This window comes from Coturnix japonica, chromosome 3 (assembly GCF_001577835.2).
Source record: "Coturnix japonica isolate 7356 chromosome 3, Coturnix japonica 2.1, whole genome shotgun sequence".
NCBI classification, from domain to species: Eukaryota; Metazoa; Chordata; class Aves; order Galliformes; family Phasianidae; genus Coturnix; species Coturnix japonica.
The window spans coordinates 27,226,760-27,242,398 of NC_029518.1; the positions used below are offsets into that span (position 1 = coordinate 27,226,760).

Consider the following 15,639-nt stretch of genomic DNA (forward strand, 5'->3'; position numbering starts at 1 on the left):
AGGCTGCATGAAGAAGCTCCCAGACCAAATGTCTATCGGTTTTTTAATAAAAACAACCCTCCCACCCATTCCTGTACTGCGTGTGGGGAGCACCCTGTGCCACTAAGGGAAGCCGGGGTGCAGTGCAGCTTCCCCCCAGGGAGGGGGCGAGCGGTGTGAGCTGGTGCTGAGAGCAGACATGGTGCGAGGAGGGCACCTGAGAGGAGGAGAACGGACAGGCTGCAGGTCACTCCTTCTTCCCAAAGAACTTCTTGAAGACAGATTTGTTCTTGGGGCGAGGGATCTTCTCCGCTAGCACGTCCTGTGGGCTCCCCGGCCGGGCCACGAAGGAGTGGCAGCGTGCCCTGGGCATGGCTGCTGCTTGCTCACTGATGTACAGCGTGACCGAGTAGCTGCTTCCAGCCTCCGGCGGCTCCTGGGGCACGGCCACGGGCACGATCTTCTGGTAGGTGGCTGTGGGAGGGAGCAGTGAGCGGGGATGGGGATACCAGCTGGGGCAGGTGACTGCAGGACAAGGGCACTGGTGCCATCTCCTGGCAGTGACAGCCAAGCCAGCACCTACCCCCAGAGCTTCGGCCTGGTTCAAGGTGCAGAAGATGCCTCCTGGTGGGACAGGTGACCCACCCCACCACCTCTGCCACTCCAACCAATGCCTATGGGTGGGATGGGGACTGCTGGGCAGGGCTGCCCCACACGTGTGCACTGCCATACCTGATGTGAAGGAGTAGGATCTCCGCTTGTTGGCCACCAGCCCGTAGTCATCGTCTGGGCAGCTGTTGTCCCACAGCCCAGGGGACATCCTGGGTGACCACTGCTGTTCCCTGGACCCAGCTGCATGGCTGGCGGCCCCACAGACATCCTCTGAAGCAGAAAAAAGACACGTTGGGGGAGCAAGACACCTGGGAGATGCACACTCAAGTGGAAACATGCTCTATAAGAGCGAGTTGCCTTGACTCAAATGCAAGACACCGACACAACACTGTGACACAAGCCAAGGCACCTCAGGACAACCTGGTACCACCCCCAAAGAGCACAGAGAAACCCACTGGTATCCCCAGGCAGGGAACTGTTCCTTCTCATCCCCATTCCTTGGCAAGAGACCCTGGGACTCCTCACCCACTCCCCACCGCCTTCCAGCCTGATCTGCAGACTACAGCTTCCTCCAGGGCTGTTCCCTTCACAGCCCTCAGAGCTGCGCAGAGGAGGCAGGGGGCGCTGCGTGCAGGGCTGTATGTGGGCAACAAGTGGGGGAGACTCTATGGGCCCTGGATGTAGGAGACCATCAAGGTAAGGAAGTCACCTGCTGCCACTGTCCCATCGGATGGGCCATCTTGGGTGCCCAGCGGCTGTTGCAGACGGGTGTTGGAGCGGGGCAGCACCACGATCTCCGGGCTCTTGGCAGTCATGGCCTGGTGGTGTCCCTGCAGGTGGGGGCTCCCGGGGCTGGGCACCTTGTTGAACCTGGAAAGGAGCAGAGATGTACCAGGTAGGCTTGATGGAGCTCAAAGCTTCTATGGAAGGGCCAAGGGGAAGAAGCAGCTAGTACCCACTGACCCAAAGTGCCTAATGGCACACTACTGCCATGGTGTGGGTTGCCAGATGCAGTGAGCGGAGAGCAGCACCCACCATCAAGCACAGCGCAGAGCCGCCCCAGGAGTTGGCTGGCCCCTGGCTACTCACCCCCCAGCAGCCCTGGGGCTCTCGATGCACTGTGTCGCTGCCTGAAAGTAATCCACTTCAGGGAAACCTGGTGAGCAGCAAACAGCACGTTGGGGCACAGAGGCACTAATCAGCAGCCAGGGATGCACTCTGGCTGTCCCCATCCTGCCAGCTCCAAGGGCTGTAGGCAGGGTGCCTGCTCCTCATGCCCACCCAGGGGCCACTCACCTGAGTTCTGCTGCAGCTTGGAGACCCATTCATCCATGAGGGGCTGGGAGGGGGCCCTCAGGAGATACTCGGAGCCATCCCGCAGCCTGGGAGAGGAGAATAAGTCAACAGCAAGACCAGCACGCCTTGCAGATGGATGCCATCTCTGTACTCACTGCAGCCTAAAGCAGTTGGTCTTCTTCATATACTCGGTGTCTGGTGTGCAGATGGCTCCGGAGAGGTTCAGGGGAAGGGCCACCACAGAGCTCTGCACCACAGGGAGGGCAGCAGCAGAGGTGAGACATGCAGCATTCAGTTCCCTGAGTGGGGAAAGGTTCCCCCCTCTCCACAGCCCACAGCACTGTACCTTGATGCTGTCTCTGCGGTCCTGGTAGAAGCACAGCGTCTGCCTCATCAGCACGGCATGGAAGAGGCCCCAGGTACGGCAGCTCGCCTGTAGGATGCGGGTGGGGATGGCTGTGATGTGGAGTGGCTGCTCACCCCACAGCCTCAAGCCCCAGCACCCCACTCCTAAAGCAGCCATACCTTTCTGCCGCCCGCCTGCAGCACGTGCTTCCTTTCCAGCGTCCCCTCCATCATCTGGAACTCCACTCTCCCAGGGGCAGCCTGCAAGCAGATCAGAGCAGCACCTGGTGAAGCTGTGCTGGCTCAGCCCAGGGCAGATTCCCAGCCCAGCACTGACCTTGCTGCCCTCTCTCTCATCTTCCCGCTGCCTGTGTCGATCCCACACGCTGGGGCTGTCCAAGGGGGCTGTGGACGATGGCTCTTCCAAGCATGGGGTGACCCCATGGCTCTTCTCCGCAGGCGGGCTGTGCAGGAGCTGGGCGGCACTGGGCAGGGTGAACTTGGCCACCAGCACGTTGTTGGCTGCTGAGAGGATGAGGGGCCCGCCAGAGGTGTCGGAGCTGGGGGGGCTGCATGCTGTGTGGCTGGGTGCCCGCCGCTCACCCGCCCCATCCCAGATGGCCTGCAGCTCCTCCTCCTCCTCCTCAAACTGCCCGTGGGGAGGGTGACACACCTTGGATCCCAGCGCCGGGCTGGGGGGCTGCGGGGGGCCCAGTGCCCACTCAAAGACAGAGAGCTGGGTGGGGGCAGCAGGGGAAGTACAGGCAGCGCTGAGGACTGCTCCTGCCCTGCCCGCGGTACCGGTGGGGGATGGCCCTGGTTCCAGCCGAGCAGCTTCGCGATGCCTGGTCCCGCTGCCAGGGCTGCCATCCCGGTACGAGCGGGTGGCCAACATGTCCCACTCCCGGCTGCTGACATGGGCTGGCCGGCTTGGCCTAGAGTCCAGGATTCCCTCACCAGCACTGCTGGGTTGCCGCGGGCTGCCGTGCTCCTCCAGGCTCCAGGCCTTGTGACGGCCATAGCTGGGGTTGAAGCTCACCTCTTCAAACCACGTTCCTTGCTCGCCCTTAGGAGTCTTCCCCAGATCTTGACTCTGTCCCCCCGTGCCCTCCTCCTGCTGCCTGGCCTTGCAGCTGGGCTGCCAGAGCTGCACTCCCGTGCCCTGCCTCTCCTCCCGTGCTGATGCGTCCCGGAGGCACCCCAGGTCCTTGGGCAGCTCCAGGCTCAGCACGGAGCCCAGAGCAAGCTGGGGACACGTGGGTTTCGACCCTGGGGAGATGCAACGGGGCTGGGGGTGCCTGGGGGCCGCCCCGCACTCAGCATCTATGTCCCGTACCAGGGGGTTCTTCACGTAGAGCAGCAGCTCCCCGAGAGGGGGGCTGGGGGCTGCCCCCGCCGCCTTCCTGCGGCCACACTTGAGAGGCCATGTGTTGGTGGGGCCACGTCGCTCCTCAGGTGGGGGCTGCAGGGAGCTGGAGCCCATGATGCCCTGCAGTGTCAGCAGCCGTGCCTGCTCAGCCCTCGCCCGCTCCCTCCGCTGCAGGCTGTTGAAGAGGGACCCAGCCCCAGCTTTGGGCAGGGTGTGTGAAGATGGTGATGTACCAGTGCTGGGTGCTGGTGGGCGGCAGGATGCGGCAGGTGGTCGCTTTGCTGGCTGCGGTGTGCTGGAACTCTTCCTGGCTTTCTCCCCATAGCTCTCCTCCTGTGGTGCCTGTGGACACAAAGGAGCAGGCGGGTGAGGGCTGTGCTCCCAAAACACTTGCACAGCGCTGGGCACAGCACATTGTAGGCAGCAGCTCGGCCTGGAGGAGCTGTGGCACAGCAGGGCAGCATAGACCTAGAGCGGGTGGGTTCACACCATGCAGCCACTGCCCCACATGCAGCCTTCCCGGGCTGTTACCTCTTCCAGCAGCTGGTGAGGCAGCTTTCTCTTTCGCTTTAAACTACCCCAAGTGTTTCCTAAAAGCCCCTGGCAACGCTTCCAAAGGGTTTTAGAGCCCGAGGATTTAGTGGCAGGGAGCTGAGCAGCAGGAGAAAGATAGAGAGAGGTGAGGGAAGTGCGAGGTGAGGAGCTTTAGCCAAGGGAGTGCAGACAAGCGGGTGGCACAAGCTCGTCCTCAGCCCTTGGGAATCACTCAGAATGCAGCAGACTTAGGCCTGGGGACAACCCAACCAGGTGCTGCCATGGGAGACACCCTATGAGCCCCCGGCACAGCTCCCCATGGTCCTGCACTTATGGTGCAGCCCCACGTACCGTCCTTGGAGCCTCCTCAATCTGCACCTTCTTCTTCTCACCCTTCTTGCTGATGCTTAGGATCAAGTTGACAGTTCCTCCCAGCCCACTGGGGCCCCGTGGTGGCAGCAGCAGCGTAGAGGTCTCAGAGGAATCCCAGGCCAGAGCCTCTTCAGGGGGTCCCAAGTTGCTAAGTTCCCCCCAGCTCTCCTCCCCTCTCAGTGGCATGTCTGAGACAGGCAATGCTGGAAGGGAGCCCGCTGCTCCCACCAGCACCTGTGGCTCTGGACCTGGCACAGGTGTGGGGAGGGAGCAGAGTGTGATCCTGTCTTGGCTGAGGATGCTCTCCTGAGCACACGGGGCACACTGCTCCTGGGGATTAAATGGAAAGAGACGGTAGAGTAAAGGTTGCTCTGTTTCAAGACAATCCTCCCCTTGTCCTGCCTGAAGCACCAGGTGTCCCAGGCCATGACACATTCATCATCTATTTCTGTGCCACCGGCTCCACCCAGAGCTCTCAGTGCAGCTGGGTGCTCACCTGTCCAGCAGGGGATGCTCTCAAGGGGCTCTCTGGATCCTTCCTGTCCTCCTGCTTGTTCCCAGTGTCCCGCTGATGCCTCTGCGCTCGCCAGCGCACCAGCACCCAGCCCAGCATGCTCTGCAGCTCCTCCAGGCGCTCTTGGATCTGTGAGGATGGAAAGGAGGCTCTGGGTGGCTTGCAGGGACCCTGTACCATTCACCAGGCTCCGTGCCCACAGCCTGCTCTCTCCTCCGGGTCTGCTCCAGCAGGATGCTGAGAGGCTGCCCACCACTTACCATTGCACTCAAGTTGTGCTCCTCAGCCACCAGCTGCTGCCCTGCAGCTGCCAGCTTCTCAAACTCCTTCAGCTTCCCCTCGATTTTCCTTTCCAGCTCCTCACACTGGGGCTCCAGGAGACCATGGCTGCTTGGGCTCTCTGAGAAGATCTGAGCCCGCGTGTCCTCTGTCCAGGAGCTGAGGGCACAGGAAGAATAGGCTAAGGTACAGACCAGCTCAGCCCTAGGGAAGCCATTCCTGACCTGTCCTCATCTCCTAGCGGATGTGGTTTCTAATCATATAAAGTATCCCAAAAGCTGCCGGTGGCTGTTCCTCAGCTGAGCTGAGTGACATGAGATCTTATAAATGATGTCTTGGCCCCTGACTCTGGTTCCAGTACTGCTTACATACATGTCAGCATCCCCAACTCTGGCAACATCAGACAGTCAGCACCACTGCCACAAAGGTAACCCCCAGCAGCTCACTGCCACTTACATCATGGCCAAGTAATCCCTGAAGAAGTGCCGCAGCTGACCAGCCTGCTGCACGTGGGCACGGGTCTCCTGCAGCAGCTCCTGCAGCTCTGCCCACAGCTGCAGCGTGCGCTGCGCCTCCCGGCCAATGGGGCACAGATGTGCAGGGCAGAGCTCTTGCAAGCGGGAAGCTTTCTTCTCCAGCTCCTCCAGCTTCCCCTGCAGGCCCTCTGACACCTCACGCTGGAGACCAGAGAGAAAAAGTGATTTAGGATGTTTAGCGTGACATAGTAATGAACTCCCAACTCGTAGCCTCAGCACGAGATCCACTTTACGTGCTGGTTAGAATGCACCCAACCCATCCCATTTCCCACTGCACAAAAAGGCTGGGGCAGTGCTACTCTCTGCAGCCAGGATGGGCTCTCCTGCACCTTGTGATGCAGGGATGGAGAGGAGCACATCAGCAGGGATGTGGGGGCTCTCTTAGGGCATGGAGAGAGCGATGCTGCATCGAGAGGATGAGCAAAGCAAAGGGCTGCGGCTACCCTGCATGCCTGCCTGAGTCACCTCCCCACTGACAGAAAGATGAGCGAGGCACTGGCAGCCGGGTGCTGGCACATGGGAGCTGACGTAAGTGCTCTCCCTTCCCTGGCCCGAGCTGGGCTCTGCTGGAAAATTCCAGCCTGGACACTGCAGTGTGCCAAGGTTGACGACACCTGGGCCCCCAGAGGCCAGCACCTCCCCAGGATGGCCTCATCCAGCCCCGACACCTCTCCACCAGGCACTCAGTTGGCCACGGTGCTCTCAGGCTCACCTCCATGTCCTGCTGCCGGCTCTGCAGGCCCTGCAGACCCGGGAGGTCCTTCTCACTTTTCACTGTAGTGAAACTCTTCTCTGCTTGGGCAGTGTCATGAGCCAGGGCCTTGGCTTCGCAACAAAGGGCCTCCAGGCGTGGGGACACCTCTGCCACCTGGGTGGGCAGGAGGAGGGAGATGAGCCCCAGTGCAGCTGTAGCAGCACAGGAGGGATGGGAATACCCTCCTGTTACAACACTGATCCCATCTGTGCCCCACAGGAACGAGTCAAGGTGCACTCCCCATCCCAACTAGGTGGTACATCCAGCTGTGGGTGGACAATGTGGGTGGCACCCCTCAGCCCTCGCGTCCCGTCTCCTACCAGGCGCTCCAGGCTTTCCGTCTCCGCTGCCACCTCCACAACCCGCTCACGCTCCTTCACCGCACTGTTCAGCATCTCCACAGCCTCCTGCAGCTCTCCCAAAGGACTGCTCACCTCGCTGTCTTCAGCCTGGGCCGAGAGCAGGGGAAAAGCCCTCTGCAAGCCATGATGCCTGCTCCCTGGCTGAAGCCAAGAGACACTGGGTGTGAGTGAAGTGGGGAGTTACCCTCTAAGCAGCCAGGCTGGAGAGGGGCCCCCTAGGGTCTCCCTGCCTGTCACAGACCAACCCTTGGGCTGGTCCATCCTCACTGCTCACCGCCGCAGGTCCCTGCCGGTTCCGTGACTCCTCCTCTTGCAGGTTCTGCAGGAACTCAGACAGCACCAAGGAGTCTCGCAGGTCAGCAGCTCGGCGCCGCAGTGCTGACTGTACTCGTGCCAGCCTATAGGGACACGTGTCTGACATGGGGGACAGGACCCTCTGCAGCTCCTCAGGTAGAGCTTCCATCTGCCTCCTTACCCACCCTGAGACCAGGGAGGACACAGCCCACCCTTGCTACTCACTTCTCCTCCACCATCTCCACCTTCCTCTGCATCTTCCTTGCTCCCTCGTGTTCCACAGATGTCTCGCTCGCTGCCTCCTCTCGCAGTGCCTGGAGCTTGAGGCTGCACAGCATGAGCTGCCTCTCCAGCCGGTCTGTCCCCTCCAGGTCCCGGCGCAGCTCTGTGGGACTTCGCATAGGGGCTGGCTCTGAGAGCGACCCGGCCACAGCTTGCAGCCATCGTTCAGCACGGTCCAGCTCCCCCACCAGCCTCAGTGCCTGTGGGGACAGCAGGGAGGTAGGAACAGCCCCACCACTGGCTTTGAGACACCCAGGGGTACAGAGAGCCCTGCCATGGGTCCCAACATACAGGCGATGCTGCTCACCTTATCGATTTCCTGCAGCACTGCACCATTCTCCTGGTGCTTCTTCTGCAGGTCCTCCCACAGCTCACCCAGCTCCCGCAGCATGGCCTCTACCTGCGGGCTGCCCACTGCCTCCTGCCCCTCCTGGAGGGGAAACAGCGGTCAGGACAGCCCTGTCCAGTGACCCCCTGCTGCCCCGTGCCAGATGGGGCTCAGCCCCAGTGCTGGAGCTGTGATCCAGCATTGCCCTACCTGGCAGGCATCCTGCACCTGGGCTGCCATTGGCCGTGTGCCCTGCTCTGCTTCTGCCTCTGCAGGGATTCTCTTCTTCCTGCAGGGAAAGGGCAGTCAAGCATGGGAAACCCCCTCCTTCAGGCTTCACTGGGAATGAAGGGTTTGGGACTGCCACGGGGTCCCCCGCAACCCAAGCACATTTGTGCCCCCTATGGAGGAACTTTAGATGCAAGCGACAAGCTGGGTCCTAGGAGGTGCCCCTCTGTTCCCATTCCACTGTCGACAGGTACCTCCCAAGCCCATACCTCTTGCTGTCCCCTCCTGCTGCTGCAGGTCTGGGGCTGCTCCTTTCGCCTTGCACGTGCTCCACCATCTTCCTCGCCATGTCCTTCTGCACCTACGGCACAAAAGGACCCATACCTCCTTTGCCCAGCCCAAAGTGTGCTTAGCTTTGTATGATTGAGGGGCTCATTGCTATGGCTCTCTGTATCCCAACCCTGGCTGAGTGACAGGGTTTGGCCAACAACCAAATTCCCACAGGCTTGTTTGTCTCCCTGCTGCAGAGCCCTGGAGATGCTGGGGCAGCGGGGCTCAATTGCCATGCTCACCGTGACACCAGGACCTCTCTTCTGTCTGTCTCCTGTGTTTTTCCCCTCTGACTCCTGGACACTAACACGTCCACAAGGCTCAGTGATCACAGCCACAGCTTCACTCCCTGGGAAACTACTTGCTGGAGCCAGTGCCAGAGCCTTCTCATTCCTGGAAAGGAGCAGAGTGCAGCGTAGTATTGAGGGCACAAGATGGACTGAAGCTCAGAGAGCAAGGTGGGAGCTGCGCTACCTCAGTGCCCGCTGGAGCTGGGCCCAGTTCTCTTTCACATCTCGGTGCTTGGCAGTGACACGAGCTGCCAGGCTGGGCTGCAGGCTGAGCAACTGGGACACAGTCACATCCAGCATCTGGAGGACAAGGAGCAGGCAGGGAGCAGTGGCAGGACTGCTGAGGGATGTGGTGGCTGTTTGTCTCCCCGCTGTCCCCCAGGGCATCTTCCCCATGCAATATGCCATGGGTGCCAGAGCTGACCTGGAAAGACACGTGAACCCATCTGCCAGGATGCTACCCAGGCTTGGAGGATGAATGCTGCACTTACCATCACTTGGCTGGCTATGTCCCTGACATCCTGATCCCGGCCTATCTCAGCTTCCCCTTGCTTCCCCACACTGCAGACACTCCTCCACTGCAAGAAGAAGCTACAGTCAGTGGTGAGAGAGGGACAGGACCTGCTGACATGTCAAACATATGTTGACCAGTAAAGCTGTGCTTGCTGTGCTGGACTCTCATCCCACACTGAGCTCTGTTCCCCAGATCCCTGAACTCAGCACGGCAGCCTTCACACAGGGCATGAGAACGGGGTGCACCCCACCCAACTTCATTCTGCACGGGGCTGTGTGGTCCTGGGGTTCGAGTGCCAGTACCTTGGCATGGATTGCATCCAGCAGGGCATCCGCTTGCTGCAGGAAGGCAGCAACATCCAGGGCCATCTGCAGAGCCTCGTGGTGCTCCTTCAAGGTCCCCTGCAGCCGCAGCCACCTGCACAGATGGGAAGGCAGAGGTGAAGGGTGACCTGTACCACGGAGCTGGCTGCACCAGCAGGAATTCCAACTGTGCCCTGCACAGCCCATGCTGTCTCTGCTCACATCTTATTGAGGTGCTTGCGCCGGGTAGAGATGCTCCTGCTCTCACTTTTGCCTTGTTTCTCTAGCTTCTGGGCTAGGCTATTAAGCTCCTCATGCAGGCTCTGGAACTGCTGCTCCTCCTGCACACGTAGAGACAGAAAGAAGAGACAGAGGTGTGAGGCTTCATTTGCAGGCTGGAAGGGGGAGATGGAGTGGGTTGAGAGGCTGAGCTCTCCCAAAATCAACCCCCATCAGTCTCCCACCTGCTTCAAGTCGAGGATGCGGCGGGTGAGCTGAATCTTGTCCGGGCTCTCCTGCAGGAGGGCTGCCAGGGAGGGCTTCTCCTCCTGGGACAGGGGAGGCTGTGAGCAGGTGGGGACACAGCCAGTGTCCCACCCCAGGGCATGCTGCCCACAGCCCGCACCTTGCTCCGTATCCAGGCCTCCAGCCGCTCTGCCTTTCTGCCGAAGTCCTGCAGGCTGCGCAGCCCGCCCAGGGCCCGGCTCTGGTTGGCAGCTGTCTGTTTCAGGAGCTGCCACTGTTCCTGCAGGGCCAGCAGCTGCCTCCGTACTGCATCAGTGCCGGGACTCGGCCCACACATCAGCTGCTCACCCATCTGCAGGGCCACAGTCAGCACCAGGGGCCGCCGGTGCTGTGCCCCACTGTGAGAGCTTGGGGTTGGTGGGGAGCTCACCTGGTTGAGCTTTATCAACGTGTTCTCAAAGTCCTTCATCTCTCTCTGCAGGGTCTGAGCTGCCTGTACCCAGTCCTGGAGGTCACAGCCATCCTTCAGGTCCCGCAGTTTGCCTCGCACCCAGCCTTCTGCCTGCAGCACAGGAAGAGCCGTGTGTGTGTGGATGCCTCTAACAGAGCACATGGACTCAACCCACCCTGGCACAACGGGGCAGGATGGCAAGGAGCCGCCTTCCCTGCCTGCTCCGTCCCAACGGGAGCAGCTCCTCGCCCCCACTTCCTCCCTGCTGCCCATTCCCATGCTGCTGGGGAGGGAACAGATGAGGAGGAAGGCGGGAAGGCGCCCGCACACGTGGGGAGGAAGCAGGGCCCGCTGCGGGCTGACCCCCTCTCCCGGGGCTGACAGCCAGGCGGAGGCGGCCAAGCATGATCTCACGCCGCAACAATGGCTCCGCTCGAGGCTGCTGCGCAGCTCTTCCCTCCCCACCGCCCGCATGGAGGGCAGCCGGCCCCAACCCACACCCTGCCAGGCTCACCTGCAGCACCTCCCGGTTGAATTGGGCCAGTGGGGGGCTCGGCTCGGGCACGAATGGGGGTCCCACAGCAATCTGCCCACTGCTTCTTGCTGCCACCAGCTCCTTGCTCCTGGGGCTCTCCCTGTGGGGTGCTGCTGGGGGGGCTCCCGCCAGCTGGAAAGCAAAGGGGGGTCAGAGTGCTGCCCCATGGCCCCGCACACCGCCTCCAGGACATGCACGTGGTTTGGAAGCCTGGCTCAGCTCCGTGGGCCTGCCTCAGCCCTCTGTTCACCGCCTCAACAACATGTTTGAAGTCCTGTCGGCCCATTCCCAGGCCTGGGTCCCAGGCACCACACTCACTGCTCCTCCAGCACACACAGTGCACGTGCCCACAGCATGGTGGCACCCCAGGGGTGCTCCTGAGTCACCCCATGGAGGATGGAAGGGCACAAAGCGACCCAAGGAGACCCCTGCTCCAGGAGAAGGGAGAAGCGCGGCCTCTCCCTGGGGCCCGGCGCTGACGAAACACTCTGTCAAGGCTCCAGCTCCGCCGGGGGCCATGGCGAAGGTCAGCCAGCACGAGGGGCTGGCCCCACTCCAAGCACGGCCCTGGGCCCAGCTGCACGGAGCTGGGGGGAGCACAGCCACCCGGAGCTCATTCCCAGCATGGCGGCTGGGCCACACCGCTCCCAGGGAAGGTGCTACCCCCAGCCCTGTCACAGCTGAGCACCACGGGAAGCACCAGGCCACCCCAAGCTGGAGCTGATTTCACTTCATGCCAGGTCTGGCCACTCCAGCCTCCAGCTCACCCCATGCATGGAGGAGATGCGAGGCCCTCCGCCCCACAGCTGGCTGCTCAGGTAGCACAGGGCAGCGGTCCCCTCCAAGGATCCAGTGACAGCACGCCTGCCCGCTGGCACCTCATGGGAGTGAGGTTCAAGGCAGGGCAGTGGCTGCAGGCTCCCTAAGCACTGTGGCATGTGCTGCCCTGCTGATGACATGGGAGCTGCATTTCAAAGCCTTTCTGCCTAACCACAAGTACTACAGAAGTACTTTCTTTTTCTCTCTCCCTCTCTCTTTTGTGTTTTGTTTTCAATAGCAGCACAGATTCTCAGGCCCTCCTGCAGCTCTGATATCTTCAGCCTCTGGACACAGCAGCAACCCATAACCCACTGCCTCTAGGGGCCACAAACCCAGAGCCAGCCCCACTGTGCCCACTGGCCCCATGCACGTCCCCGAGGTTCCCTCTGCCTCATTTCTGAGCAGACTCCTCGGCAGCAAACCCACAGCTCTGCCTGTCAGCCCCAAACCATGCACTCGACGCTCCGGATACGTACCATACCAAAAGGGGAACCTCTGTCCATGGGTGAGCAGAAACCAGCGGAGCGGGGGCTGCCAGCCTCATGCTTCTCATCCTCAGCATCCACATCCTTCCTGAGAAAGACCTAGAGGAAGGTCAGGCAGGTTCCCATCAGCATCCCAGCGGTCACGGCACCTGGTTCCAGCCGCTCCTTGCCCAGGCAGGTGCCCCCCGCATCCCCGCGGGGCCGACCCCCGCTCTCAGCCGCACACCGAGCCGAGCACACGGCGCTGCCTTATATGAGCGCGGGGAGAACCTCGGCCGCTGCCCGGAGCTGTACGCGTGCCGGAGGGAGCGGCGCGGCTCCGCCTGGCCTTTATTGGCAATGCAGAGCGCGGCTGGCAGGGCGCTGCGCGGCTCCTCCGGCGCTGTCCGGCCGCGGTCGCACCGCAGCGGGATCCCCGTTCCCGCACGCGGGGGTCACGGCGCCGCCGGGCCGGGGCGCGGAGGGCGGCCGACAGGCTCCGTCCCGCTCCCGGCGGGGGCAGCGGCCTCGTCCCGGCCTCCGTGAGTCACTTCCCTTCTCCCGGCCTCGGTTTCCCCTCTGGTCAAAGCGGGGGGGGGCGAGTTCCCGGCTCCCCGCACGCGGCCGCATCCCGAGGGCCGAGCCCCGCTCCTTCCGCAGCCCCGGCGACAGCCCCGAGCCCAGCCGCCCCGCGTCCCCGAGCCCTAAGAACCGCGGCAGGGCCCGGCAGCCGGCACGGCAGCCCCGGGACAAGCCGCAGCTCCGGGACCCGGCGCCGCGCCCGCGGGGCTGGACTCGGGGCACGCTTTACCTTGACGTGTGCCGTCCCCGCTCCGCTGTTGTTGTTGTTGTGGTTCCTCTCGCCGCCGGCCCGGGCGCGGTCCCGCGGTGCCCCCGCGTCCCCCCCGTGCCAGTTGGACAGCGTGATCCTCTTGATGGAGCGCGCCAGGGCGCCGCGGCTCACCCTGTCCTCCTCGCCGCCCCCTCCCGGGCCGGTGCCGGTGCCGGTGCCGCGGGGCTGCTCGCGGGGTCCGGCCCGCGCCTGGGCCAGGTACAGGGAGATGCGCTGCTCCAGGCCGGCACGGAGCCCGCGGCGGCCGTCCAGCGCGGAGGCGAGGGCGATGCCGGGGCAGGGGTCGGCGGAGAACTCGGCGGCGCACTTGGGCACGGAGAGCTTGGTGCTGATGGTGAAGGGCTGCACCTTCCTGGCCGTGCTGCCCGACATCGTCCCGCCGCCCGCCGCCGGAGAGAGGCTCCGGGACGGGCGGGCGGCCGGGGAGGAGCCCGGTCCCGCGGCGGCGGCGCGGCTCCCCCTCTCTCCGTTCCCGGCCGGCTCCTTCCCCGGCGCGGGCGCGGCGGTGCCGGGGCGGGCGGCGCGGCGACGGGGCCGCCCCTTCCCGCGGGGGCTGTCAGCGGGGCGGCCCCGCGGCGGGGGGCGGCGGCGCGGGGGGCGGTGGCGCGGCGGCCATGGCCGGGACGGGCTCTGCCTCCGGCCGCTCCGCCGGCCCCTCCGCCCCCGCCGGGGCGCGTCCCCTCCTCCGGGCCGGGCCCTCCTCCCGCGGCGTGCGGGGCAGGGCGAGGCGAGGCGAGGCGGTCGGGGAGCCCTCGGGAAGGGCGGCCTCAGGCGTCCGCCTTCTTGTGCAGGTTGAGGATGCAGAGCAGGCAGGTGAGCAGCGCCTGGCGGCTCTCCCGGGAGCGCAGCCGGCGCCCCAGACGGCGGAGCGGCGGCAGGAGGCGCTTGCGGGCCAGCTGCAGCAGGCGGGAGAGCAGCGAGAGCAGCAGCGGGGCGGCCAGCGGCACGGCGGGCATCGCGGACACCGCCGAGCTCCGGAGGCGGCGGACCCGGGCACAGCGGCGCCGGGACGGGAGCGGGTGGGAGCTGGGACGCAGCGCTGGGGCCGCCCCCTCTCGGCCGCTCTCGGCGCCCTGAGGGTCCCTCCTTTGGAGGAGCCCGTCCCGTTCAGCCCTACGTGCGCCGCGGCCGCCCCGAATGGCAGTGCCCCCCGAATGGTACGGGCGTCCGGGCGGCGACGAACGCCAATAATACCGAAAAGCAGCTGCCCGTTTAAATGCCCCCTCCTCCTACACGCCTTCTGTAAGCGATACGGCCCCGACACATCTGTTGGTGGCGGTGCGGGGAAGGAGGGGGCGAGGGTGGACCGACACCTGCCCTAGGCGCGGTGCGTGCTGCGGGATGGCGCTGGCTCTGCACTGAGGCTCCTGAGGGCATAAAATACTCCTCTGTGTCACTCTGTGCTGCCGAGTGCCACGCAAGGGACGGGAGTGTACACACATGGGGCAGGGAAACACCGAGTGATGGGGATGCCGGTGGGGAAGGGGTTCAGCTAGGGGTTTCTATTGGGTTCAGCTGCACAACGGGCCCGCAGGCTGGGGGAGTGTGGGCAGGAAGGCCTGTCGTACATGTCGGTGCCCCTCCGCTTCCTCCTGCATCCAACCTTTGTTGTGCTCCCGGTGGCTGTCTGACCACGTTTCCTCCCCTTGTTCCCCTCCAAAGCCCTGCCAGGAGCTTGCTCTTGGCTCCTGCTTGAGCAGAACTTTGGAACATAAACAAAGGACTGAAAGCCCCCACTCACTTTCCCCATCTTGGCTCACTTGCGCAAGCTGCCCTTCATCCTGAGAGCCCGTTCGGGTGGCCCAGCCGAGGTGACCTTTCCCAGCCCGCAGATCCCTCCTGGGGAGCTGGGGATGGATGAGGGAAAGGGCCAGCCATGCCTCAGTGCGGAGCTGCCACGTGCCTTGGTCAGAAATGGCTCTGGGAGCTGAGGGACATTGATGATGTCAGCCTCGAGACCAGCCTCATATCAGCCGTAGGACCAGCCTCCCACAGCCTTTGCTTCTGCTTGGGCTGGGGGTTCTCATTCTGTGCTGCCTCCAACCTTGTGGTAAAGGAGAGGCTTTGTGCCTCCTTAGCAGTGAATGTGTCCCCTTTTATTGGGGAGGCAGTACACAGACTGGAATGAGGCTCTGGGCTTTGCTGCTCTAACCCTGGGTGAGTCATTTCCTCTCTCTGTGCCTCGATTTCCCCTGTAGGCACCAATTGTGATGAATGAGAATGGAGATCTTATTCCCCACGGAGCTTTACCTATTGCCCCAGGAGAAAGGAAGGCACCGGCCAAGCACAGAGGTGATGCAGTGCCTGCCTGGGGGCACTCTGTTGGGCCTCAGGTGGGGAATGGAAAATCCTTTGTGAACAACAGGGCTGCAGTGTGCACCTGCTGCAGAACCTGCTCTATCCTGGGGCACAAGTGGAGAGCAGCAGGAGCAGTGGCTGCACTGTCACATCCCATGTCCCCTGTCTTTGCACAGTGCTCTGCTGCCAGCTTTGGGGACAGAGCCTCAGGATCCAAGGAGCCCAGCATGGCTG

The 15,639-nt window shown here is 63.2% G+C and overlaps 1 protein-coding gene across 1 annotated transcript; it reads right to left on the reverse strand.

The window, feature by feature from the left end:
- Positions 1–26: 26 nt before the first annotated feature.
- On the reverse strand, positions 27–13,597 carry LOC107311341. Its single transcript, XM_015857809.2, has 31 exons — positions 13,066–13,597; positions 12,267–12,374; positions 10,951–11,103; positions 10,416–10,547; positions 10,146–10,337; positions 9,985–10,068; positions 9,743–9,861; positions 9,521–9,635; positions 9,196–9,282; positions 8,889–9,004; positions 8,657–8,807; positions 8,354–8,445; positions 8,067–8,145; positions 7,836–7,958; positions 7,472–7,728; positions 7,227–7,350; positions 6,911–7,093; positions 6,549–6,704; positions 5,757–5,977; positions 5,282–5,459; positions 5,004–5,150; positions 4,487–4,837; positions 2,570–3,943; positions 2,413–2,493; positions 2,234–2,320; positions 2,043–2,134; positions 1,888–1,973; positions 1,681–1,747; positions 1,301–1,461; positions 712–861; positions 27–453 (listed from the first exon to the last, which is right to left on the reverse strand). The coding sequence occupies exons 1-31, from the start codon at positions 13,477–13,479 to the stop codon at positions 227–229; spliced, it is 5,907 nt and encodes a 1,968-aa protein (XP_015713295.1). The 5' UTR covers positions 13,480–13,597; the 3' UTR covers positions 27–226.
- Positions 13,598–15,639: the final 2,042 nt, after the last annotated feature.

Excerpts from the sequence above, each read along its gene's own strand:
- LOC107311341 (XM_015857809.2), bottom strand. The coding sequence starts at position 13,479 with ATGTCGGGCAGCACGGCCAGGAAGGTGCAGCCCTTCACCATCAGCACC. Across the intron at positions 10,338-10,415 it reads CGTTGATAAAGCTCAACCAG|ATGGGTGAGCAGCTGATGTG; the intron begins GTGAGCTCCCCA and ends GTGGCCCTGCAG. Across the intron at positions 1,462-1,680 it reads AGCCCCAGGGCTGCTGGGGG|GTTCAACAAGGTGCCCAGCC; the intron begins GTGAGTAGCCAG and ends GCTCCTTTCCAG.